A 25066-nucleotide genomic window follows, 5' to 3' on the forward strand; every position below is an offset into this window, starting at 1 on the left:
TCTTCCAATTCCCAGGAAAGATAGAGAGGTTAAGGAGAGCTTAAGGACATTTCAAAGGGAGGGAGAAGCTTGTTGACTTTCGTGCCTTTGAATTTTTAAAGGGAAGGAACTTAGTTCTATAGGATAAGTAAGTTAAACCATGGGAAGGAAAGTACATATCCTGTGACAAAAACATGCCTCTAAAATGTAAGGAGAAATGACATCCAGTGGCTAGGTAATTGAGTTTAGGAAAGGAAGGGGAAAAGTAGGTTTATTAGGCAGTTTGTGTTTCCAGATCACAGAAACCTCACTCAAGTTATATACATGGAAAATATTTTCTCCTACAAATGGACAAGTACTTGGCAGCAGAAGTAGTTTAAATAAGTTCATTATGGGCCCAGCACACTTCCATTCTATAACTCGACTACCTTAAATAATTTTTTAAAGGTACTCAGAAGCCGACTGTTTCTAGGTTTTGGAATAAAGACCTGGAATGCTGGCTGGAGTTTCTCTGTTTTTGACTTTCTCCCTTATTTCAATGTCATTTTCCCTTCCTACGGTGGGTTTTCTCACTTAATGAAGGTCAGAGAAAATGCCAGCCTGTAGCCCTGGGGGTGCGTTGTCCCAGCTTGGCAGCCAGCTTCTGCCAGTGTGTGTGATAATTGCAGTAAGGGATTCGGGTTGGCTTTGCATTTGAGGCAGACATCATCACTGAGGCAGCTGCCATGTTTACAGGGACTCAAGACAGCTGTGGTCACAAGGCTGTGGAGCCTGGTATGATGTGGGGAAAAGACTCAATAGAATAGGGATGTGGGGCTGGAGTGACAGCACAGCGGGTAGGGCGTTTGTCTTGCACACAGCTGACCCGGGTTCGTTTCCCAGCATCTCCTATGATCCCCTAAGTACCGCCGGAGTAATTCCTGAGCACAGAGCCAAGAGTAACCCCTGTGCATCGCCAGGTATGACCCAAAAAAGCAAAAAAAGCAAAGCAAAAAGCAAAAAAAAAAAGGGGGATGCATGTGTCATTAGCCTAAGTAGACTGTTCATGACAGGCCCCTGAGAAACATCCAGTGGATTAGAAAAGTTTCAAGTTTTCTAGGTAGGACAGTTGGTTGCTGAAGAAAATCATGGTACATAGTGATTTTAACTGACTGTGGGGAAAGTATGAGAAATGCAGGGATTTTCTTTCAGAACTTTCACATAGCACCTGATATTTCTTGGAAGTCATGCATTTTGGACTGCTGTATTTCACTCCATTATCATTGCAGATTTATGCCAGATATTTTTGTGCAAGAAAGAGATATGCAGCCATTAGGTGAAACATTTTTAATGTTGTTACTTAAAAAGTATCTATTACTAACTTGCCTCTGATTATGCGATGACAGGCTATAAAATATTTGGTGACTGAAAAAACAGGATTGCACACAGAAATTTGGGTCTTGGGTCTCTAGAACATTCCTTCATGACATTTTAGGATCTTCAGACACTTTTAACTTTGCAAGTGATCTAGCATTTCTCCTCTCTAATTACATAGAATGAAGTTGTTGTTTACAGAGTTGAATACTTTTGAATTGGAATAATTGTTTGCTTTATTTTTTTAAACTTTATGTCTCTTACTTTAGACAGCATTGATTGTTTTATGCTCAAAAAACCAAATACAACAGCATTCACCAAAATTTTATCTCCACTTTCCACAAGTTTTATGTTATTATTTTCTTGTTTTCTAAGTTATATTTCAGTCATTCCTATTGCTATTATCCTTGCAGAGGTAGATTTGAACTGAACTGTCATTTATTTTTATTCCTCTTTTTTTTGGGGGGGTCTCACCTGGCGATGCTCAGGGGTTACTCCGGCTTTGCACTCAGGAATTATTCCTGGCGGTACTCAGGGGACCATATGGATGCTGGGAATCGAACCTGGATGGGCCGTGTACAAGGCAAACATCCTACCCGCTGTGCTATAGCTCCAGCCCCTCCTCTTTTTTTGGAGAGAGCATTACTATCATCCATCTTAATCAGTTATTTCCAGAAATTACTGTTCTAGCTGAGCAGAGGCTGAATTGCACCTAGGATTCCATGTCAACCTGTGTTTTTGTTCACTCTCATGAAGTTGTTTTTCCTATCATATTCCAGCTTCTATCATGGTGCAAATCCCTCTACTCCTTTTTTAAACATACAGAAACTATTACGGTAAGCCTCCCATTAAAATCCTTCTCATTGGTGAATAATTTTGTGTGTGTGTCTGCTCATTCAGTTCCTCTTGTGACCCACACACAGATGTTTCAGAGGCAGCTGGCTGAGTCAGAGAGGCAGCTGTCAGGAGCCTGTGGTCCCAGGACAGAATGAAACCAACTGAACTTATGATGGTGACTTCATTCTAACCTTTCACTAACCCATTTCATTCTTTAATTGTGTTTGTCCAAGTGACTGCTTTATATAAACAGCACATTGTATGTGTCGGCTTTTGGGTTAATATGGTGTGGGAAATATTAGTCTTTGCTCATATTTCATTTACAGCTGGTTCTTCCTCTCTTTTTGTGTTCCTTGCTACTGTCCATATTAATGATATTGTTCGGAATATTCTAAAGGAATATTCTATCAATCATTAGGATACTAGAATTCTAAATTGGTTCTCTTCTTGAGCTTGGGCAGTATTAAGAAGAAGATGTTAAAAATTGGAGTTGTAAGCCCTGGCAGAGTGTGATCAGTTTGGGTTTATACTGAGTATTTATTAAGTCAGCGTTTTCATCCCCAATTCTCCAAATTCTTGATGCCTGTATATTCTGTTCTTTTCCTTAAGCATCTAAGCATAATAGTTCTGCTTTTGCTTCAGCCTCCTCAAAATGCTGACCCATTTCTGTATTTTTCTTCTTTATTTGCCATCCTAACACCGTTTGTGAATGTTCTACATTTTCTCATCAAAAAGAGGATTCTTATGGACTTGATGTGAACATCTTTCTCCTTAATTCATATGTTGAACTCACATCTCCCATGTAATGTATGTAGAAGTCAGGCATTTCTCAGGGGACCAAGTTGAACGAGAGTAGAACACATTCTAACAGAACTAGCATCCTTATCAACAGAGACAACACAGAGCTTACTGAACACTTTCTCTTGGGCCAGAGATATAATAGGGCAGTTAAGGTACTTGCCTTGCATATATGTCTAACCCTGGTTTGATCCCCTGCACCGCATATGGTCCTCCAGGAACTACCAGGAGTGACCCCTGAGCACGGACCTAGAAGTAGCCTATAGGTCCCATCAGAAATAACCACACTCGTCTCTCCCCCCCCCCACTAAAAAAAAATGAAAAAAGAAAACGCTGCCTTGCTCATCCACAGAGGTGATTTGAGGATACCAAGAGAAGGAAGCAGCCAGAAAGAGAACCACCCCCTGATGCTAACCATCCTGATGTCCCAGTTTCTCTCCTCCAGAACCAGGAGACTATCATTGTGTGTTGAGCCATCAATCTGTGGTCGTTTGTTATGGCAGCTGGGCTAACACCGAGATTTACTGTAGTTCCTGCAGGTAAAAGGATTATAAACTCCCTGGTCCTTGAGAATTTCAAGATATTAGACCTCACAAAGAACCTTATCTGAGACTTAGCTCTGACCCCAGCATTTAGTAACTACTCATGGATGGCTTAGTGTTGGCACAGGGATTGGAACAGGGTGTGAACTTTTTATCTCTGTCTACACAGAGAGAGCTTATAGTTTCTTTTTGCAGACATTATTTGTTTTCTGTTGAAGTAATTGTAAAGGATATTTAGACAAGAGTTGGGGACAGGGAGGATCAGAGTCCAGATTTGCCAACTTTCTTTTTAGTCAGTTAAGGTGTACGTGCCATGATAAACCTTCAGTAGTAGGAAGATGATCATAATAGATGGTCTTTCTGTTACCATTTTCTTCTGTAATCCTTTGACAGGGGGGAAAAAAGGTCCTTTCCACTGTCTGGTATTACAAAAGTGCATCATGAAAGCATTCCAAATATAACTAAATAAATTATTCATCATTTAACAGCTGAAAGTGTCCAGTTGTGTTAATGAACTGGTATAGTACTCAAAACATTGGCATGAGTAACTAGAAGTCTTATAAATAGAACATAATTAGGATAACATTCCCCAGGAGCAAAAATGTGAATTTACAGATTTTTATTGTTTTTCTTTTTAAATAAAATAAGATTTCTTAAAACAGCAGCATAGTTCTGTTTAAAACAAAAACTTTTAAATGGAATGGGAGAAGAAAAGTTGTGAGTTCCTCATCCAAAGACTCTATTCCTTGCCAAATTCAATTTAGCACGTATCTATTGAGTACATTCAGGATATTGTTTACGTCATACATTGCTGACCAGTGAGGTAATCATTTTTGGCTGATCAGGAGCTCATAAATATACAATATTCTGTAGATTAATTGAAGAGATAATTAGAAAAACCAGAAAGGTAGAATGAGACTGGAGGGTGTCAATTGAAAATGTGGGGACTTGGGGTCTAATTCTGGAGATAAGTAGAAGTAATGAGTTCTTATTTATTCATTTTGCATGATTTCTGGTCAGGATTCTTTTTGAAAACTTAAACCAGTAGCCACAGGTAAGTGGGTTGTTAGATCCAAGAACATCACAATATAAGTATAAATGGGAGTGAATGATACCTGTGCTCATCCTAGTTGTTTTGGTGAGGGCCTATGTATGAGGAACTTCAGGACATCCAAGAGTTCTTGGATTTAGTGAAGAGGGAAACTGGCATGTGCAGATGAGAGAGATGTCTTTTGAAACCCAGCTTGTGTGACACCCGAGTGATTGGGAAAGCTACCTAACCAGTCTTAGATCATGTACATCACTTTCTGATAGGTGCCCACAACTGTGTGCTGACAGTTAAATATTGTGAATTATGCAAGAAATTGTCTCTGTTAGACTGCTCTCTCTCTCTCTCTCTCTCTCTCTCTCTCTCTCTCTGGGTCACACCCAACGATGCTCAGGAGTTACTCCTGACTCTGCACTCAGGAATCACTCCTGGCAGTGCTTGAGGAATCACATGGGAAGCTGGGATAGAACCTGGGTCAGCCACGTGCAAGGCAAACGCCCAACCTGCTAGACTATTCACTCTGGCCCCTGTCTTATCTTTGAAGGAGAAAGCTTCATTTTTTTCATTGCTTTTCATTGATTTGTCCTTAGTTTACAGTATGGAGGAATCTCCTGGTTAAGCTTGCCATCTCTGCACGTGTGTGATATACTTCTCCTACCGCCAATATCTAGTACCATCCTGTCACCAAAAAAAACCCTGTCTTTCCCACGCCCATCTCCCTTTCCTCTGGGAATCACCAGACTTCATTTACACTGAGTCTGCGAGTCCATAGTGAAGTGTTGCTTCCAGTTGATTTACTTTCCTAATTTATGTTAAGAAGAGAACTAGAACACGCTGATGCTGTTGAAGGTTAAGATTGGAGGCTTCTGCTCACTCACGCCAGAAAACAGGTCCTTAGAGGAAGTTTAGAACAGGTGTCATGTGCTGGCAGAGATAAGTTAGACAGGTGAATGTGAGGTGGCTTTGTGCAGAACCCCTTCAATTAGATTAGGGGTACCATATTTCCTTCCTAAGAGTTTTTCTCTTTTTTTTTTACTCTCTGTTTTCCTAATCATCTTCACTCCAAATGAAGAGTTGTTTTGTCACTTTGTCTGTAAATTAACAGGACCACTGAGCAAAGCACTGGTGCTGGAACAAAACAAAAGCTCTTAGAGGAGTTGAACAAGGCCATTTTCTCTGCCTGATATTTCAACACTACAATCAATAACCAAATGTGGCATTCCCAGACAAGAGCTTTCTCTCAGCCTTTTTTGGGTTTTCATTCTGTAGTAATATGACATCTAAAGTAAATTCAGAAATCTTATAACATGTAGGATTTTTTTTTTTATACTCAGTCAACTCAGATGCCATACTTGGACACAGTGTTAGGGTCAAAGCTGTCAGGCATTCTTGGCCAATTTTTTTGTTTGTTTCATATGGTGTTTTTTGTAGACAAAACAGACTCAAAGGAGCTGGGATATAGTACGGTGGATGAGGCTCTTGCTTTGCATGTGGCTGGCCAGGGTTCGATCTGTTCACTTCAGGTGGTCCCCTGAGCATCACCTGAAGTGATTCCTCAGCACAGAGCTAGGAACACTGCTAGATCCTTGAGCACTGCCAGGTGCAGCCCCCAAATCAACCAAACCAAAAACTCACTCACAAATTACAAGTATACATTGCATTGTGTTTTGAGTACCTGAAAGATTAAAAAATATATATTAAATGAAACTTTTTGAATAGTGACCTCTGGTTACATATATGAATGTGGATGTATTTTATGTTTTATTTTTGTTTTTGTTTTTGTTTTTTTTTGCATTCTGGAAAGAATGGTTTGCCCAAACCATAGATTTTAGAGCTGAGAGAACTAAAACAGTGCGGTTATTTTTCATCCAACTCTTTTATTTAAGATTAATGGACATAGAACACCGTTATAGTTTAAGGTATCCTGATTTGACATTTGCATACATTGGGAAATGTATCACATTAAGTCTCTTTGTTCACCATGTAAAATTTTTTTTCAAATTTTCAATACCGTATTATTGACTATAGCCTACAGGCCATACATTCCATACAGTTATTATTTCATCAAATTGAAGTTGGAGTTGACATTTGTCCTATTACCCTCTGGCTCTGTTTTAAATACATACTCAGTTATTACATCGTTCAAGTAACAAAGCTTTATATTTGTGATTTTATTAATTTTTTTCCTATAACAGAGATTGGATATTTTATTTTATTCTATTTTCTTTGAGGCACACCCTGCAGTGTTTCAGGAATTAAGTCTGATGCTCAGGAATGAGACGTGCTCTGCTAGGCAGTGCCAAATCTGGGTCAGTTGTTTGTAAGACAATCAAGCACCTTAGCTCCTGCACTATCTCTCTGGCCCTGGTTTTGGTATTTAACTTAATTTAATTTAATTAATTTATTTGTTTTTCTTTTAGGGTCAGACCCAGCAATGCACAGGGGTTACTCCTGGAAAATACAAAGAAGGGTGCATACAACGTGCCCTCCTAATTAGTGGGGGATGTTCTTATGTTTAAAGTATCAGGGGCTGGAGCGATAGCACAGCAGTAGGGCGTTTGCCTTGTGGGCAGGTGGCCCAGCTGAACTGGGTTCAATTCCTCAGCCCCTCTCGGAGAGCCCGGCAAGCTACCAAGGGTATCTTGCCCACAGGGCAAAGCCTGGCAAGCTACCCGTGATGTATTCAATATGCCAAACACAGTAACAACAATTCTGAAGATGGAGAAGTTACTGGGCCTGTTCGAGCAAATTGATGAATAACAGGAGGTCCGTGATCTATTTATTTTTCTTTTGGGGTTAGATCCAACATTGCACAGGGGTTACTCCTGTCTCATGCAACTCAGGAATTACTCCTGGCAGTATGAGGGACTACATGAGATGCTGGGACTCGAACCCAGGTCAGCCACGTGCAAGGCAAATGCCCTACCTGCTGTGCTATCGCTCCAGCCCCTGATATTTTAAACATAAGAATATCCCCCACTAATTAGGAGGGCATGAGACGTTGTATGCATGCTTCTTTGTATTTTCCCAGCCTTGCCCTGTCCTGTTCATTGTGGTGTCTCTCCCTCTCTCCTCATTTGTTTTGACATTCAGCATTTTTGAGTAAGAGTAGCTTAGAGGCATCCAGTGGGGTTCTTCCATACCATTTTCCACCTCTAAGTAGGAACGCACATATAAAATAGTATCATTCTCTGCAGTGTCAGTAAGAGTTGAGCCAAATTATTGGGAAATAGGCTAATGCCCTGCAGCATAGCACGTCTGCTGCGTTTCCATAAGGCGGGCGTTGTGAACACGTACCACTCACATGCCCCATTATTGCAGCCGTGTTTCATCAGCTGTGCGTTGCCTCTCAGCACCTCATTAAATTGTAAGCGGAGAACTTTCAGCTTCCAGCTCTGTTTCTCAATTAAATTAGATATTCTGTTTCCAGTATTCCTCATTACTAAAAGAGTTTATGTGGAAAATGGTTGAAGATAGGATTTCTTTTTCTTGGTAATCCAGGAAGTTTTAAAGGAGAATACACATTGGTTTATTTCAGGAACCAATATGCTATCTGGGGCCTACTTTGGTTTTGGGAGGTGTGGAGAGATTAAAGCATAATTAATACACCATTCCAGTGCTCAGAAATGACACCTCCTTTTGTGGCTGTATTCTAGCTGTGTCTGTTTGAACTTCTGTGAAATGGAATAATCAGTGATAGAGAATTACATGACCCGCTACCCAGAAAAACATTTGCGATTATTCCAGCACATAATGAACCCTCAATTACGTATCTTTCTTCTGGTGGTCTTAGGTAGGTTCTTTGGGAAAGAAGTGGCAAGTGCACTGCTCTGAGCAGTGGGAAGCTTATTAGACCGGCTCAGTAACATTTTACTGTTGAGGTTTTGATTCTTTGTTTGGTCTTTATGTTTATCCCTGCTTGCTACAATTATGTTAGGATCTTGGGTTGTTTTTTTATTTGCTTTTTCACTGCTAATGTAAGTTTAGATATTTTGCTCTCCACTGAGTTCATTTTCTAAAATTTCAACCTTTAATGAAAATTTCCAATGTGTGTGTGGGTGTGTGTGTGTGTGAAACTTTCCAATGAGTGTGTGTGTGTGTGTGTGTGTGTGTGTGTATAGAAAGAATTATGTAATGAATACCCTACATACCTGTTTAGTTGTAAGTAGCAAAGACAATTACTCTTGTTCCTGGTGTAATAAGAAAGCAAGTGGTCTATCTTTCGTCCTAGTCTGACGGATTTGGGGCATGCTCTTTGTGTAGATTGATGCATTGTTCATCGTTTTTGCAAAGCTGTTATTAAAATGAACTGGGCCAAGAAGAGAGCTCCAAGGAACGGAAGTACTTGCTTTGCATGTGGAATCCCTAGTTTTAATACCCAGCACCATTTGGTCCCCTGAATACAACTAGGAACTACTCCTAAGCTCTGAGCATGTAAACCCCCAACCACCTCTGGGTGTGGCTCACCCAAAATAGTTCATAACAGAAGGATGAACTTTGACATTACCTGGTATTTAGTGCTTCTGACTTACATGTTGTAATTGTCAGTTTTATTACTACTGCCTAAATTCTAGCATTTGCTTTTCTCTAAAGAAATATCCTTGAAATTTGAATTGAAATTTGATTTTTCAACTGAAAGAGTAGAAAACCAGCAGGCAAATTATTTTCACATTTGGTAGCAATGCTTATGACACTAGTGATTAATTTTATTTTCATCCTCTCCCTAGCCACATTTGGTTTTTATGTTCTGGAAATTTCCTGGTCATTTGGAATGCTGTCACATGTAAAATTTGACTTCTAGTATTTCTCTGTACCAGATGTTTCTCTGACTAGAAAAGTGGGCAACTTTTCCAATTCCTGGATCAGCCAGATGTGCCCTTTTTAGTCCAAATGAGTTCCTCTCTTTTAATCCTTCCTGCATGTTCTTCCTCAACTGTGTGTATTTATCATTCATTTTTTTGCTGCGTATGTAAGATACTATTTTTCATATAATGTGCCACATTACACTTGCAAGAACAATATTGCACAGCACTGGGATGTTTATTTTTTCCTCAAGAACCCATAATCCAGCTGTAGCATTATATTCTTTAGACTTCTTTACTGAAAGAAGACATTGATCATACCAACATCTTGCTTCAATGTAAAAGCAGTATGTTTCTTTTCAATGTCAGCTCAATAAATACTGAATTTCCTGAAAATTGGATAGACTTTGACTTGATTAGAAATATTAATCTCAGGCACTTCGCAGTGCTATTGCTGCATTGGTGACTGTTGAGTGGCCATGGGTGATGTATCATTGGCCTTGCCTTCCAAAAATGTATGTTCTGATGAGGCTGGAAGGCACAGTGGTCAGTGCTCACAGTGGTTAGCTGAATTACCTTGAATTTATGATTGAAATGGTCAAGAACAGGACAGTCTTAGTCAACCTACATCTAAGCTAGATCTTTTCCTTGGATTTTGTTGAATCAAAATGAAAATAAAGCTGCAAAAACTTTATTTATGCACGGTTGAAAAGGGGGCTGATGGAAGGTAATAAGGCAGTTCCATTTCCTGTCTGGTCTGTCTCAGCCACTCACTTTTATTACCTCCTTACTCTGCATATCTAATTTTCATCCCCTAGACTCCTTGCTTCTTCCAGATACCAAGTTCTCCCTTTACCCTCCTGCACACCATGGGTTCTGACCATCATGGTCCATGGCTTTCCCCATCTGCCAGTTGAGTGTTTGCCTCATGTAACTAGAACCTTTATGGATTACTTACAGACTCTTGCGGGAAGAGAAGGCAATTTCCAGTTTGTTTTTCCTCCAGCAGAAAGTCGAAATGTGGTCAATGCTGAGTCCTTCTTCTGAACTCCAGAGAGAATTAGAGTTTGGCAGTCTCCTGATGCCTTAAAGATAAGAGTCTTGAACTCTAGAAGGACCCAACAAGGCAACAAACTGGGTTTCATGTCCTGATAGAAAGTGTGTGTTTTTTTTTTTTGATTCACACCCAGCAATGCTCAGGGATTACTCCTAGTTCTGCGCTCAGGAATTACTCCTGGCAGTGTTTGGGGAACCATTTGGGATGCTGGGGATTGAACCCAGGTCGGCTGCGTGCAAGGCAAATGCCTTACCTGCTGTACTATCGCTCCAGCCCAGAAAGTGTTTGTCTTTTTTTTTTCACCAGGACTGTGGTACATGTGTGCTGAGCACACATGTGAGGCACACAGGACATAAAGACCGTGAAGCATTTCTGAAGGATGAAAGGGAGTCACATCATATTAGACTCAAAAAGAGGGGTTTTGCCAGTATCAAGGATGGGAATGGGGGACCTTTAAGAGTGGTATTGTAAGAATCTTAGTTAAGAGTATGTTTGGAGCACAGTATGCATAACTTAACATCTGCTCTGTGTATCTGTTATTTAGAAAGATTTGCAGGATCTGGGGGTAGTTTACTTTTTAGGTATCTGACACAAGCATGGATTTGCTTCTGCTTTAAGTTTTTATTTTCTAACGATAGTTGCCTAAATGTTTTTCTGATAATCTACATATTCACAACCGGAAATATTTTAGAAAAGGAGAGTACCATGGAGATTTACCAATATTGGCTATGTTTGTAAATGACTTGTGTTGCTTGTTGTGTTAGCAGTACACCAATGTCTAGGTTAAAGTTTGCAAATTTAGTACTTCAAGGAACTTGGATATCTTCCTTCCTTTATGATCAGAGGTTCCACAAAGAAAATATATTCTCCATTGGTCTGGGACTTGTAGTTTGGAGTGGGGAGTGTTGGAGCCCCACTTAATGTGCCCAAGACCACTTCTAGCTCTGTACTTCAGGGTTTTTCCTGCTAGCACTCTGGGGACCATATATGGTGCCAGGGCTTCAGTGGAATCCACATGCAGCGTGCACACCTGAACCCTTGTACTATTTCTCCCCCAAAAAATTTGTAATTCATTATGGTGAATTACAGTGTTAGCACTTAACTGGCCTCAGGCACATGTGTGTGTATTTTAATTTTTTTATCACCTAAAACAATCGGCTATGTTATGTTGCAACCTGCAATGCTTGTGTATCTCTGGTCATATATTGGTACTGCTTTAAAAAAAAACAGGTCTAGGACTTGTAAGAAATTTTGTAAGAAATTTTAATATTTTTTATTGTGATTGTTTTTTCTGTTTTGGGTTTGTTTATGAGTCAGTGAGGTAATCACATTGACTTACTAGAACTTGCTAAGCTTCAGATGAAACTTCATTGTCTTGATTGTTGATAATTCAAACTTCCTTATTCTGAAATAAGTGCTCTTATTTTGGAATGGCAACATTGTATTGTCTTTGGTAAATCTAAATTACTAACTCTGGTGTCTGAATAAAAGTAACTGGATGAGGTTGAGATTCTTACTGTTTTGGGGGTGAGGGCTTTTAGCAAACTGCGCAGGATTTGAGCAGTTCAAATTTAAATGTATTATGATATAAACAATATAATCTACTCCTCTGATCCACAAATTTACAGTTAACTGTCTACCTTCTGGGGAAAGAAATTGAAGCACAGGAAATAGCACACTCCCATTGGGAATGGGAGCCAAATTCTGGCTCTGATCACAGTGCAATATTCTACTGATGGTTAGGGGAGAAATCAGTCCTTCACTCCATTGAGTTTATCAGGACACAGTTCTATCTGCTAGAAAATTGCCTACCACAGGAGTTACTGCTGTTACACCAGCTATTATCATAGAGACTGAATTTGGTAGACATCACGAATAAGAGATCCTTTTTCATCAATAGGCATCATACACGCAGATTTGGGGTTTTGAATCAGAAAGAAGAAAATGGAATTTCACTGTACCTACCATGGGGTTTATTGAAATCTGAAACCTGAGCAGATTCTCAGCAGGGTAGTATTTCAGCAAAGTGGCAGGGAGAACTACTCCTTAGCAAAATGCAGTAACTCACACTTGATGGTGAATAAAGTCTCTCTCAGACACACACTCTCTGTTTCATAGAATTTATGATTCATAAGGACTGGAGTTTTGTGATACCATAAACAAGGAAAGGTGGTAGGAGAATTATGTTCCTGTAGAAAGAGACTCTTCACCTTTCATCATAGGATGATGGGGGAAAAAAGGCAGAAATATTGCATTTTTACTCACATTTTTAAATTGTGGGTTATTTGTGACAGAAATGCATGCATTGAGAAGGTGAGATGCTTAGGAATAAAATTTAGCAGTCAGAGAGGTAGGACAGTGGTTAGGTACTTGCCTTGCATGTGGCAAGCCCTGGTTCAATCCCTGACATTGTGTGATTCCCTGAGCATCACTGGGTGCAACGTGGGACATCCTGAGGGGGGCCTTGGGGTGGGTCAGGAAGTCTTCTGCTCCATAGGGCTCAAACAGCACTTCATTCTCTGGTTTGGTTGAGAATCACTGGGAGGTATCCCAAAAGCTCCTGAGCACAGTGTGGCAGCTCCTGTCCCTAATTCACAGGATGAAACAGAGAGAAAGTGTCTCTATCCATCTGGAATGGGTTGCTGGCAGTGCTATTCGATAGCACTGCTTTAGTTAACTTATCAATAACCCTCACAAGATGTGGTTTAAAGGTCCTTTTTGCACTGGTGGAGGAGGTTGACACTGTTGGAGGGATTGATGTTGAATTATTTTATGCCTAAAATTCAGCTATCAATAACTTTGTAAATCATGGCTCTAAAAAAATAATTTAAAGTGTTTCTTTAATTCAAAACAAGAAACAAAGGTCAGTTTTGGGTGGTCCTGTGGCATATGGGAAACCACTGATTTCACCATATACCACAATGATAAGTGCTTTTATTTTTCTTTAACTTTTTTTTTACAGCTATTTTCTAGAGTAGTTTTGGTTTTGCGGCAAAATGGAGGGAAAGTTGCCCGAAAATTCCTGTATTCGTCCTGTCTCAGCATATGTATAATCACCCCATTATCAATATCTTCCAGCAGATTATCACCCCAAGTTTCTAGTTCCCATTAGGGGTCACTCTTGGGTGTTGTTCATGCAAATGGACTAATGCAAAATGGCATGCATTCACTCTGATGGTGACATGTGACATAGTTTCACCATCATAAACAGCCTACCTTCCTGCTCATCAATACTTTCTCCTATTTCTGTGCAACCTCTGTATATTTACTGTTTTCATAGTTTAACCTTTCGAGTGTTACCAATTCGTTTGCTTTAGTTATTTATATTCCACATATGAATGAAACCATCCTCTGAATTTCACTTCATTATTTCACTTTGCATTATTACATTCTTTTTTGTCTTTATTTTATTTCATCATCTTTTTTTTTAAATGGCAGAATAGAATTCTATTGAGTGTTTATAATGTAGCTTCTATGTCTAGTCATTTGTTAATAGGCATTTAGGTTGATTTTATATTTTTGATATTACAAATCATGTTAGTGCTGCTATGAGCCTAGGGGCATAAACACCCTTTTGAATTAGTGTTTTCATATCCTTCAGATAAATGGCTAGAAATAGTGTGGCTGTACCATATGGTATTTTCATTTCTTTTTTTTTTAAGAATCTCATACTGTTTTTCTTAGAAGCTGTACCAGTTCAAATTTTTCTACCTCACTGTTGTTGGGGCTTTTATGTCAGAATTCTGTATTCCACACCAGGGATTGCCACCTCTCACATTCCCATTTTAGATTTTATGACCATTTTCTTACTTTAATACCCTTAATTCTTTTATGCTTCTTTTCTTCATTTATTTGGCAAAATAGGCCCTCTGGCAAAATGCAAGATTTAGTCAAAGAAAACTGCATGCTAGAAATAAATTTTTAATTTTTATCTTTTTACTTTGAATCTCTACTCATCGCTGTTAATAAGTAAACATGATTTGCTGTGTCACAAATATATTTCAATTGATCTGGCTTTCACATTTTATTTCAAGTGCTCTGTAAACACCAACATTTACCGAGAACAGCAATCAAAGCACTGGCTATAGTTAACAAGGAAAGAGATTTATGAATACAATTCTTTACATGACCCAGATGATAACTGATGGATTATGTTGTATGAATCACTTTGAGTAAGCAGGAGCATTTTTATACGGGAGGCTTACTTTGTGACATATTCTGTTTGTAAAACGTTCACCTAAATGAGGAAGACAGAAGCGGGTTCCATTCAAGCAAGACATTTACTATAGACTTTATTTAGTAGTTTATGGAATATCATCTACACATCAGTTTGCTTATCAAAGGGGTACTTTTCTATTTTCAATGTGATTTCCATCAAGACCATATAAAGCCTTAACGGGTATAGCACTGTAGCACTGTCCTCCCATTGTTCATCATTTATCATTTTGCTCAAGCAGGCAACAGTAACATCTCCATTGTGAGACTTCCTGTTACTGTTTCTGGCTTATTGAATACACCACAGGGAGCTTACCAGGCTCTGCTGTGTGGGCAGGATATTCTCGGTAGCTTGCCGGCCCGGTCCCTGAGAGGGACAGAGGTATCGAACCAGATCGCCCGCGTGCAAGGCAAACGCCCTACCTGCTGTGCTATTGCTCCAGCCCTATATATTGAACGGGTATAGTAAAAGAAAATAAAAAGTTGCTTTGCTTAATATTTCGAAGGAAATGTGCAGGCTCTTGTCACTTTTATTATTTCCCGGGTCCTGAATTCTTTTGGCTTGATCAAAATGAGAGCTACTTTGAATGCTGGGGAACAACAAGCCCATGGACTAACAGTAGTGGCCGATGGTAGCCCTGGCTGTAACCACACACCCTTTGTGTTTTTTTCTCCTAGGTCTACCCTGAACTGCAGATCACCAACGTGGTGGAAGCCAACCAACCCGTGACCATCCAGAACTGGTGCAAGAGGGGACGCAAACAATGCAAGACCCATGCCCACATTGTGATCCCCTACCGCTGTCTGGGTAAGCACGACCCAGCCCTGGTCTTTGTGGACCAAAAAGAGAATATTCCAATTAGGCCAATTGGGCTTGATTACTTTATTGCCAGTCTGTACTGGATTCATTTTTCTTTCTTTCTATATTTGGTTTGGGGACCACACCCTGTGGTGGTGGAGGGCTCCACTCCTGGCTCTGTGCTCAAGGATCACTTTTGGGGCTGATCGACCACCTGTCAGACCAGTGCCCTGCCTGCTCTACTATCTCTCCTGCCTTTGGAATTGTTTTCTTTCTCTTTTTTACTATAAAGGTATCCTGTCCTTCCCTTAATGGTAGAGGAGCAGTGTTTCCTAGCTTCCTGCCTCAGAAGGAATTTGTCCTGTGTGTTTCTTACTTGCAGATTCTGGGGCCCATCCCAGGACTGCCTACTGTTTACCAAATTCTGTAGGTGATTTATCATGTATGTTATCTAGACTTGTAGGACTAGGGCCCTGTGCGCTTCTCCACATAGACTTCATTAGAGAAGAATCTGAAGTGAAACTGTGACTAGCTTACCACTAGTTTACCTGGATGCTTTACACTATTGGGAGGAAATGATTATGGGGGTATTTTTTCCTTTTAAAGCAGAAAGTCCTTCCCTTCCCTTCCCTTCCCTTCCCTTCCCTTCCCTTCCCTTCCCTTCCCTTCCCTTCCCTTCCCTTCCCTTCCCTTCCCTTCCCTTCCCTTCCCTTCCTTCCTTCCTTCTTTTAAATATCATTGGGAGGAAATGGATATAGGGGTATTTTTTTTTCCTCTTAAAGCAGAAAGTCCTTCCTTCCTTCCTTCCTTCCTTCCTTCCCTTCCTTCCTTCTTTTAAATATCATTGGGAGGAAATGGATATAGGGGTATTTTTTTTCCTCTTAAAGCAGAAAGTCCTTCCTTCCTTCCTTCCTTCCTTCCTTCCTTCCTTCCTTCCTTCCTTCCTTCCTTCTTCTCTTCCTCCCTTCCTCCCTTCCCCCCTTCCTCCCTTCTTCCTTCCTTCTTTTCTTTAAATATCAAACAAACATGACAGTGTTTTCAGTGTGAGTGAATGATCTGTCTCTTCTTAGTTGCATTTCTGTTATCAGGCTGATTTTTGGAAATCAACAATCTTTTGATCGCTAACATCTAGATGTTTTCCATAAGTTTATTCTTCAGTGGGATGCTTCTAAATATAGACAATAGGGATCTTAGTGGGAGACACGGACATAAACTGATAGTGTATCCTGATGCCTATAAAGACTAAAATGAAAAAATTTTACAGTCCTAAGAACAGTCTTGAAAATAAGGATGATTATGAAAGAGCCTGAAAATCATTCTCCTACATGGTCCAGCCCAAATGGCATAACGGCATTACTATTTCTGTGTGTAATTTGGGGTGTGCGTAGGAAACATGGGGCATCAGAATAAGTGTATCATCAGGTGGCTTTACTGCTCACGGTGTGATTGCTGCATTAAGTGTGCAAAAATCAGATTCTTGGAGATCTGTTAACTCAGGACTCTTTGTTTCTTCTTCTCTCGTGCACGGGACTGCTCGGCCTTTCCTGCTTGATTGGTCAAGAAGTGAAGATTTAATAATCCGAAAATCACTGTTTACATACTAGATAGGGAGCCCATCTTTCAAGAAAAGATAAAGGTCACTTGTCTCCATGAACTGTGTAATTAAAACTAACTTAGTGGTTACCCCATGAGATCATATTATTCAGCACAAGTCAGGAGGTAGCTCACCAATGAGTTAATTAGGTGGGCCAGGCTGTGCTAATGATTAATATCTCAGAGCTCTCACCTGCTCATGCTATTTCAAATACATTTCCTTTCGAATGTAACCTCGTGGGGAACAGGTACTGAGTCTTCGAGCCCTATTACCGTGACCCTGGAACCCCAGAACAGGCCAGATCTCTACTTGATAATGTTTTCCACTTTATGATCATACTGGGCAACAAAGTATTACTGTTTAACATTACCATAACTACCCTATAAACTCTGTGTCCAAATATGTCCTATAGATGAAAGAGATTTTTTTTAATTCTCAATTTTTTTTCTTCCAGCTGCATGCAAGGCAAACAAACGCCCTACCTGCTGTGCTATCACTGCAGCTCCTTGTATTACCTTTAACATGAACCATATTACAATTCAAAGCAAGGCTCAAAAAGAGAAACATACCCGTGTCCAACATACAACCTTCTAAATGAGATTCTGTGTCTTTGTTGCTGTTCTGGATCATTCCTTGTTCTCTAGAGCATGGCCTGGGCATTCTTGCTACAATCTGGGATCTAGATGGAGCCAGTGTATCGGGATGCTTTTGGATTTTCTTCCCTTGGAGTGGATGGATGCTTTTCTTTGAAAATGAGTCGCTTCTCATAATCTCACTCTTTTCATTGTCCTTCTATAGCCAGAATATAGAATCTGTCTTAATCATAGGTGCAGTGTATTCACGATCTCACACGAGATTCAAGTACAATGGTGTCATTACTTACGGGAGTGTATTTTCTTTGCAAAACTTTCCAGCCCTTTCCATTGAAATGACTTACCACCGTGATGTAATAGAGCCACTGTTGAAACTTCCATTCTTCTGCGCTTGACTTTGTCTAGTAAAGACAGGATACTATTGCATAAGATAAAGTACTGTTGACTTTGAGGGGCAAAGTAAGGTTAATAGCTAGGTCCGCAAGAATTAGAAGTTAAAGAATGGCTACTTTGAGTGATAAGGTAAATGATTACCTTAGGTCATTCTGTTTCATTTTCAAGAATTGTCAAACACATATGTATGGTTAACCAAGAGACCTTTCAGATACGGACATACGAGAAATTGAAGTTATTCAGATGTATCCTCATTGACTTGTATTGTTTTAATATCACTTTAGGACAAACATTCTCCTTTTTTAGGTAATTGTTTTTATGGGAATTATCTATAGTTAATATTCTTCAGTGTGAAAAGATATGTTTAGGTACTGTGATAGATACTATTACCAGAGTAGATTTCTTTTTTAAATTTCTGCTGAACAGCTCTGTTGAGAAACATCACACTGACGACAATATTTAAAAATGTTTTATAAGACTATGGTAAGAATAGGGTTAAGTGTGAAGAACTTTTTTTTTTCTCCAGAGTCTATTTACACACTAGGATTTACAACACTGTCAATAAATAGATTTTCAGGCATTTAATATTTCAACACCTTTCTCCCAGCCTCACCCTGTGGGCACCTCAGTTCTGTAGCTGACTCAGAGGGTCTCTTCCTGTTGGTCACTTATTATTCTCTTACTTTGTTTCTTTTCTAGTTAAAATTTTTTTTAGTTGAATTACTGTGAGATACACAGCTACCAAATTGTACATGACTGGACTCAGTCATAGGATGCTTCACCCATGTACTTTTTCCATCACTAATGGCCCTAGTTTCCCTCCCGCCACCATCTCCATCCATCACCCACACCCAACCTGCCTCTGTGGGGCTCTCTCTCTCTCTCTCTCTCTCTCTCTCTCTCTCTCTCTCTCTCTCTCTTTCTCTCTCTCTCTCCTCCCTTTCTGAGCATTATGGTTTGAAAACAAGTACTGACAGGTTATATATATATATATATACATATATGTATATATATATGTATATATATATACATATATATATCCCTTTACCTACTCACTCAATTCATTTCCAACTATCATTGCCATTGGAGTCCCATTTTTTAATGGTGAATTGTAATGGTGAATTGCATGAGTCCATCTTTCCTTAGACCTGATGGTACAGAAGAGCGTTTTTATTTTAGACGTGGACATCCAGTGTCCCAGTACAGGAATTTAGAGTAACAGTGAGTCAGTGATGATGGTCTTCCAGTTCTCACTGACCTGTTTTCTATAGGCCCAGGTAGGAAGTCCAGGGAGATACTAGTGCTGAGATTGTATATACCTGTGAGGGAAATGATACTTGGGCATCCTGACTTCTGAACCCAGTGGGGAGACCAGATTCTTGGGCCAGATTTTTCTTCATCAGGCTATATCTTGTCCTTAGGCACAGATGTCTCTGTGATCTTCTGTATGGTACTTTGGAATATTCCAAGTTTATACTTCATTGCTCAGGACTATTCCTGACTTTGCACTCAGGTATCACTACTGACAGCATTTCGGGGATCATATGTGGTGCTGGGGTTTATACCTGGTCAGCTGTATGCAAGGCAAGCTCCCTACCCACTATGCTTTCGCTCTGGCCTAGCATATAGAATCTTAATCTCAGCTACTTTATAAAGGAATAGACATGGAAAAGAAATGTAAACAGTGTTATTTCCAAACAGTGGGATTACAAGTGATTTGAATTTTATTAAAGCCTTTTTTCTATTTAAATTCTATAATAAATGAGTGGTATTATCATTAGAAAAAAAGAGAACTGTGAAACTCACTTCATAAAATTCCCCATCCACCCTCAGGTAATAATTATGATGGTTGGAAAGGTCACAGAAATGGTTGTTAATTTGACTTTTTAAATCTGTTGGTGGTTGTGCTTTTATGAACTTTATAGAGGAGTAATAACTTCTTATGGGCTACAGTTGTTTCAGGATTGATTCTTAAATTTAGGGCAAAAGTTAAAGTTATCCCATAGATTCCTTATTGATGGGGAAGGTCTAAGAAGGCAGAGTACCATCTCATTTGGCAATGCAGGAATATCTGTAAATGATTACCATTGAATGAGATCATTCTCCAATGCCAGTGTTAAAAATTCTATCCCTCTCTGCCAAGTTCCTGCTAGACCCCAAATTATATTGACTTCAGAATGATTTTCTTTCCAAAGTGTGTGATAGAGAATGAGTGGGGAGATACCTTTTGTAAATTTTTTAAGAGCTTTTTCAAAAATCAAATGTTGAAAAAAAATTTACTGTTTATGTTGGCTCCAATTCCAATTTAGTGTAATATTCTCATTTTAATAATTGTATCTGCTCTTACATCTTCTGAGAATTTTAACAAATCATGTGTTGTCTGGGAGAATAGCTTTGATAGCATGAATGATTTACCTAGTGAATTCTTTATCTTTTTCTTTTTCTATTAGAGATATATTCAAGACATTAAGTAATGTGAGTCATTAGAAAGTCATGTCTTCTTCCAGTTTGCTCTCATGCCCAATCAAAGAACTCTGCTATCCATGTTTTAATGAAATGAAAAATTTATTTGTGTTAAGTCCTAGATGATTCAAATACACTGTTAAGTTGGCCAGATATTTCAATGCTTTTTATTAATGCATTGAAAATGATTGGTGTAGTTAATGGGCATGCCATTTGTAATATGTGTTAAAAATTACAATTGTGTATTTGAAATACATTTTTTAGATTACAACACTAAAATGTTTTTATTGTATAAAGTTTAAAATGCAACCACAATCAAGAATTAATAACTAAAAATATTTGACCTTCTTCTAGTGAATCATTTTTACACCTGTTTTGCTCTTAAAAATTTAATAGGTTTATAAATAAATTTGTTTCCTGTTTTGTGGCCTGCATTTTTTTCACCAGGAATATTTCATTTTATGAAATATTCCTGGAAAGCTTGATTTTTTTATTCTAGCATTGTTAAATGTTTATTTCTTCCTTTCAGAAATTAGGTTGCTTCCTTTGTTTGGTTGGAATGGTGATTTTAAATGATAAGCACCCTGGTCTAGGGTTCTTACAGAAGATTCTGAGGATATCTTGGCAGAAAGTTTGGGGTCATAACTCAGGTTCAGGGCTGGAGATACTGCAGGCAGAGAGCTTATCTTGCACATGGTTGACCCAGCTTGATCTCCAGCACCTATATGGTTCCCTGAGCACAGAACCAATAATAAGCCCTAAGCACTTTGGTTGTGGAGGAAGAGGAGGAGGAGGAGGAGGAGGAAAGAAAGAGAAAATACTCAAGTAGAGTTAAAGTATTTCACAAGTATTTCCATATATTTTAGAAAAGTAAAGTTTGTACCATGAGGCAAAATGTATGCTGTCTTAAAATTACAACCAAAAAAAAATCATTAATACAAGAATTGATGCAAGAATAGTTGATGCATAAAGCCTGAGTTAAGATGTGTTTACTGTTAAATTTCAGTATCAAAGGGTGGAAGAACATTTGAAATGGTCACATTTTAGTGCTTATTCCAGAAAGTTCTTGGTATTTGCTTTACTCTCAGTTCTAGGGGATCAATTCAGCTACCTTTGTTGTTGTTTTGTCGTAGTTGACACTGAATGACTTTATTAAATTTTCCCTCTCTTCCTCGTTCCTTGATAAATCACTCTTGTTCAATATGTGTCCCAGGAGTTTATTTCTTTCCTTCTTTCTCTCTTTCTCTCTCTCTTTCTCTCTTTCTTTCTTTCTTTCTTTCTTTCCTTCTTTCCTTCTTTCCTTCTTTCCTTCTTTCTTTCCTTCTCTCTCTCCCTCCCTCCCTTTCTGTTGGGGAACAGTTTTCCCCCAGCGTGCCCGAACAAATTGTGCACTGGGTTCAGGCAGACATGGGGTGATGGACGACGGGTGTGCAGAGAAACACCCTCTGGGAGCAGCTGATGGCTGTTCACTTTATTGCCAAATACACACATATTTTATAGAGGGTCTTCGCTTACATAAAGGTCCAATCACAGAAAGTTTAGTATTATTGGCCTATCACCTCTCTAACTCTGCTATGCCCCAGTTCGATCCCAATCAAGGCTAGATTCTGCAGTTAGGATGACTTGCTAAGCATATGTGACAGTTTCTGAGTCTTGGGTTCATGTGACCAGGAGGTTGAGTGAGGCTCAAGGCTGAACACCTGGTGCTGGCTGACACCCTGTTCTTGCCAACTTGGCCCAGATACTCCCTCTTGCGAGGCTTCACTTCAGGGCTGCTTTGCAAGGTCCGCTCCAGTACCCATCACCATGCTCCACTTCTTCCTTCCTTCCTTCCTTCCTTCCTTCCTTCCTTCCTTCCTTCCTTCCTTCCTTCCTTCCTTCCTTTTTTTCTATTAGCAAGAGTTTACCTTTGGAACCTGATGATGAAGGTCTGTCCCAAGACAACAGCTGGGTTTCAGAGCTGGCAGTGCAGGCGGAGGGGGGCGGGAGGCTCCCAGAGAGTGAAGGTCTCCCGGAAGTATGACCTCTTGGTCTTACTTGCCTGGACTGGGTCTTTCCAGAGCTCTGCTGCAGAGTTGCTGGAAGATGCGGTGCTGTTGGATACATAGAAAATGAAGAGAATTTTAAATACTGTGAAAATTTGAATTCCAGAGAAAGGGAAAAACAAAAGTTAAAAGAAAGTAACAAATGAAGCTGGAGAGATAGGACATTAGGTAGGGCATTCGTTTTGCCCCTGGTCTGGGTCATGGCTGACCCAGGCAGTAGCCCAACAGTTGCCAGTGAAGAGAAACTGGGACAATGGTGAAGGACAGAGGGATCTGGCAGAGGGTATGGTTCTGAAATGTTTTATGTGTGAAACACCAGCAATAACATTTCCCTAAACTGGGCTGGAGCAATAGCACAGCAGGTAGGGTGTTTGCCTTCGAAGCGGCCAACATGGCCGACCCAAGATCAATTCCTCCACCCCTCTCGGAGAGCCCGGCAAGCTACCAAGTATCTCGCCCGCATGGCAAAGCCTGGCAAGCTCCCCATGTCGTATTCGATATGCCAAACACAGTAACAATTGTCACAGTGGAGACATTACTGGGCCCGCTTGAGCAAATCGATGAACAATGGGAGGACAGTGACAGTAGTTCTAAAATAAAGTTTAGAGGGCTGAAGAAATGGCACAGTAAATAGGGTATTTGCCTTGCATGTGGCTGACCGGGATTCGAGTCCCAGCATCCCATATGGTCCCTTGAGCACCGCCAGGAGTAATTCCTGAATGCAGAGCCAGGGGTAACCCTTATGCATCGCCAGTTGTGACCCAAAAAAGCAAAAAAATTAAAAATAAAGAAATAAAATAAAGTTTAGAAAAAAGTATATATATCATTCCTCTCAGAGAGCCCAGCAAGCTACCTAGAGTATCTCGCCCGCAAGGCAGAGCCTGGCAAGCTCCCCGTGGCATATTCAGTATGCCAAAAACAGTAACAAGTCTCACAATGGAGACGTTATTGTTCACTTCAGGGCTGCTTTGCAAGGTCCGTTCCAGTACCCATCACCATGCTCCACATCTCCCTTCCTCCCTTCCTCCCTTCCTCCCTTCCTTCCTGCCTTCCTTTCTTTCTTCCCTCCCCTCCCCTCCCCTCCCCTCCCCTCTCCTTCCCTTCCCTTCCCTTCCCCAAATCCATGAACAATGGGAGGACAGTGATACAGTCTTGGGGCGGGGGTGAGGGGCGTGGGGGAGAGTGCGGGAAGGGTGAGTTTTCAGTCAATTTCCTATTAGCATCCTAACTCTTGTGATAGATTTTTATCTGCACTTTTTCAGATATTTGCATTTCCTTGGTGATATATTGTGATCCTATGGATAGAAAATTATCTTTATGCTTCTTCTGCAGAATTTAAAGCAGAATTTCACTACTTAAATATTGTTAGGGTTTTTGGTTGTGGGCCAGACTGATTTTTTTTTTTTTTTTTTTTTTTGCTTTTTGGCTTTTTGAGTCACACCCAGCAATACACAGGGGTTACTCCTGACTTTGCACTCAGGAATTACTCCTGGCGGTGCTCAGGAAACCATATGGGATGCTGGGAATTGAACCTGGGTCATCTGCATACAAGGCAAATGCCCTACCCCGCAGTACTGTCACTCCAGCCCTGAACTGATCTTGCTCAGTAGTTTAGTGACCTGTAATTCAGGACCTCATAGTCAAGGTAATCCAAACTAGACTCATCTTCTCAGGGTTGCTCACCTAACCACTAACAAATTTTCAATTTGAATCAATCACTATAACACAATATGATGTGACATTAAAAAAATGTATTTAATTTTTAAAAATTGTTTTAATTTAAAAAACCATGATTTACAAAGTTATTGATAGTTTAGTTTAGTTTTTTTGTTTGTTTGTTTGTTTGCTTTTTGGGTCACACCCGACTATGCACAGGAGTTACACCTGGATCATGCACTCAGGAATTACTCTTGGTGGTGCTCGGAGGACCATATGGGATGCTGGGAATCAAACCTAGGATGGCTGCGTGCAAGGCAAACGCCCTACCCGCTGTGCTATTGCTCCAGTCTCGATAGTGTAGTTTTAAGCAAACAATATTTCAACACCAGTCCCATCCACAGTGTCAACACCATCCTGCCAACATTCCTATGCTCCTTCCTGCCCCCCACCTACCACCTTGACATTTCAAAGTTCAGTGTAATTGCAGCTTAGATCTCATGGTTTCAGTATTGTGGCATCTCTGCTCTGGATAAATGATGGTACCACTATGCCACATCCCTGGTATCACAGAAACCCCAACACCTGTTTTCCCTATTACTTGCCTTGTTCATTTTCTTCCTTTCCCGCCTTCATTTCTTTCCTTTCTGTCATCCCTGGACTCTGGGATCATGGATAATCTAATCATGGGTAATCTCCATCTACTACATTGCATTTTCTTGTCCAGTTATTCTATATATCACAGATATGTGAGACCATCCTGTGTTTGTCTTTCTTCTTTTGGATGACCTCACTCAGCCTGATGCCCTCCAGTTCCAATCACATTGCAGCAAATTGCATGATTTCATTGTTCCTTGAAGCTGCCTAGGATTAATATGGTGTGAATATTTTT

General features: G+C 40.0%; 1 protein-coding gene across 4 annotated transcripts in view; it reads left to right on the forward strand.

Moving 5' to 3' along the window:
* Positions 1-25066, forward strand: part of APP (amyloid beta precursor protein) — a 281027-nt gene that overhangs the window by 69583 nt on the left and 186378 nt on the right. For all 4 annotated transcript variants that reach the window (XM_056109208.1, XM_056109209.1, XM_056109211.1 and 1 more), the window contains exon 3: positions 15310-15439. In XM_056109208.1, coding sequence (XP_055965183.1) covers positions 15310-15439 — 130 coding nt within the window. The remainder of the gene's footprint in view (positions 1-15309; positions 15440-25066) is intronic.

Source organism: Sorex fumeus, unplaced genomic scaffold, assembly GCF_029834395.1.
Source record: "Sorex fumeus unplaced genomic scaffold, SorFum_2.1 ptg000265l, whole genome shotgun sequence".
Taxonomy (NCBI): Eukaryota; Metazoa; Chordata; class Mammalia; order Eulipotyphla; family Soricidae; genus Sorex; species Sorex fumeus.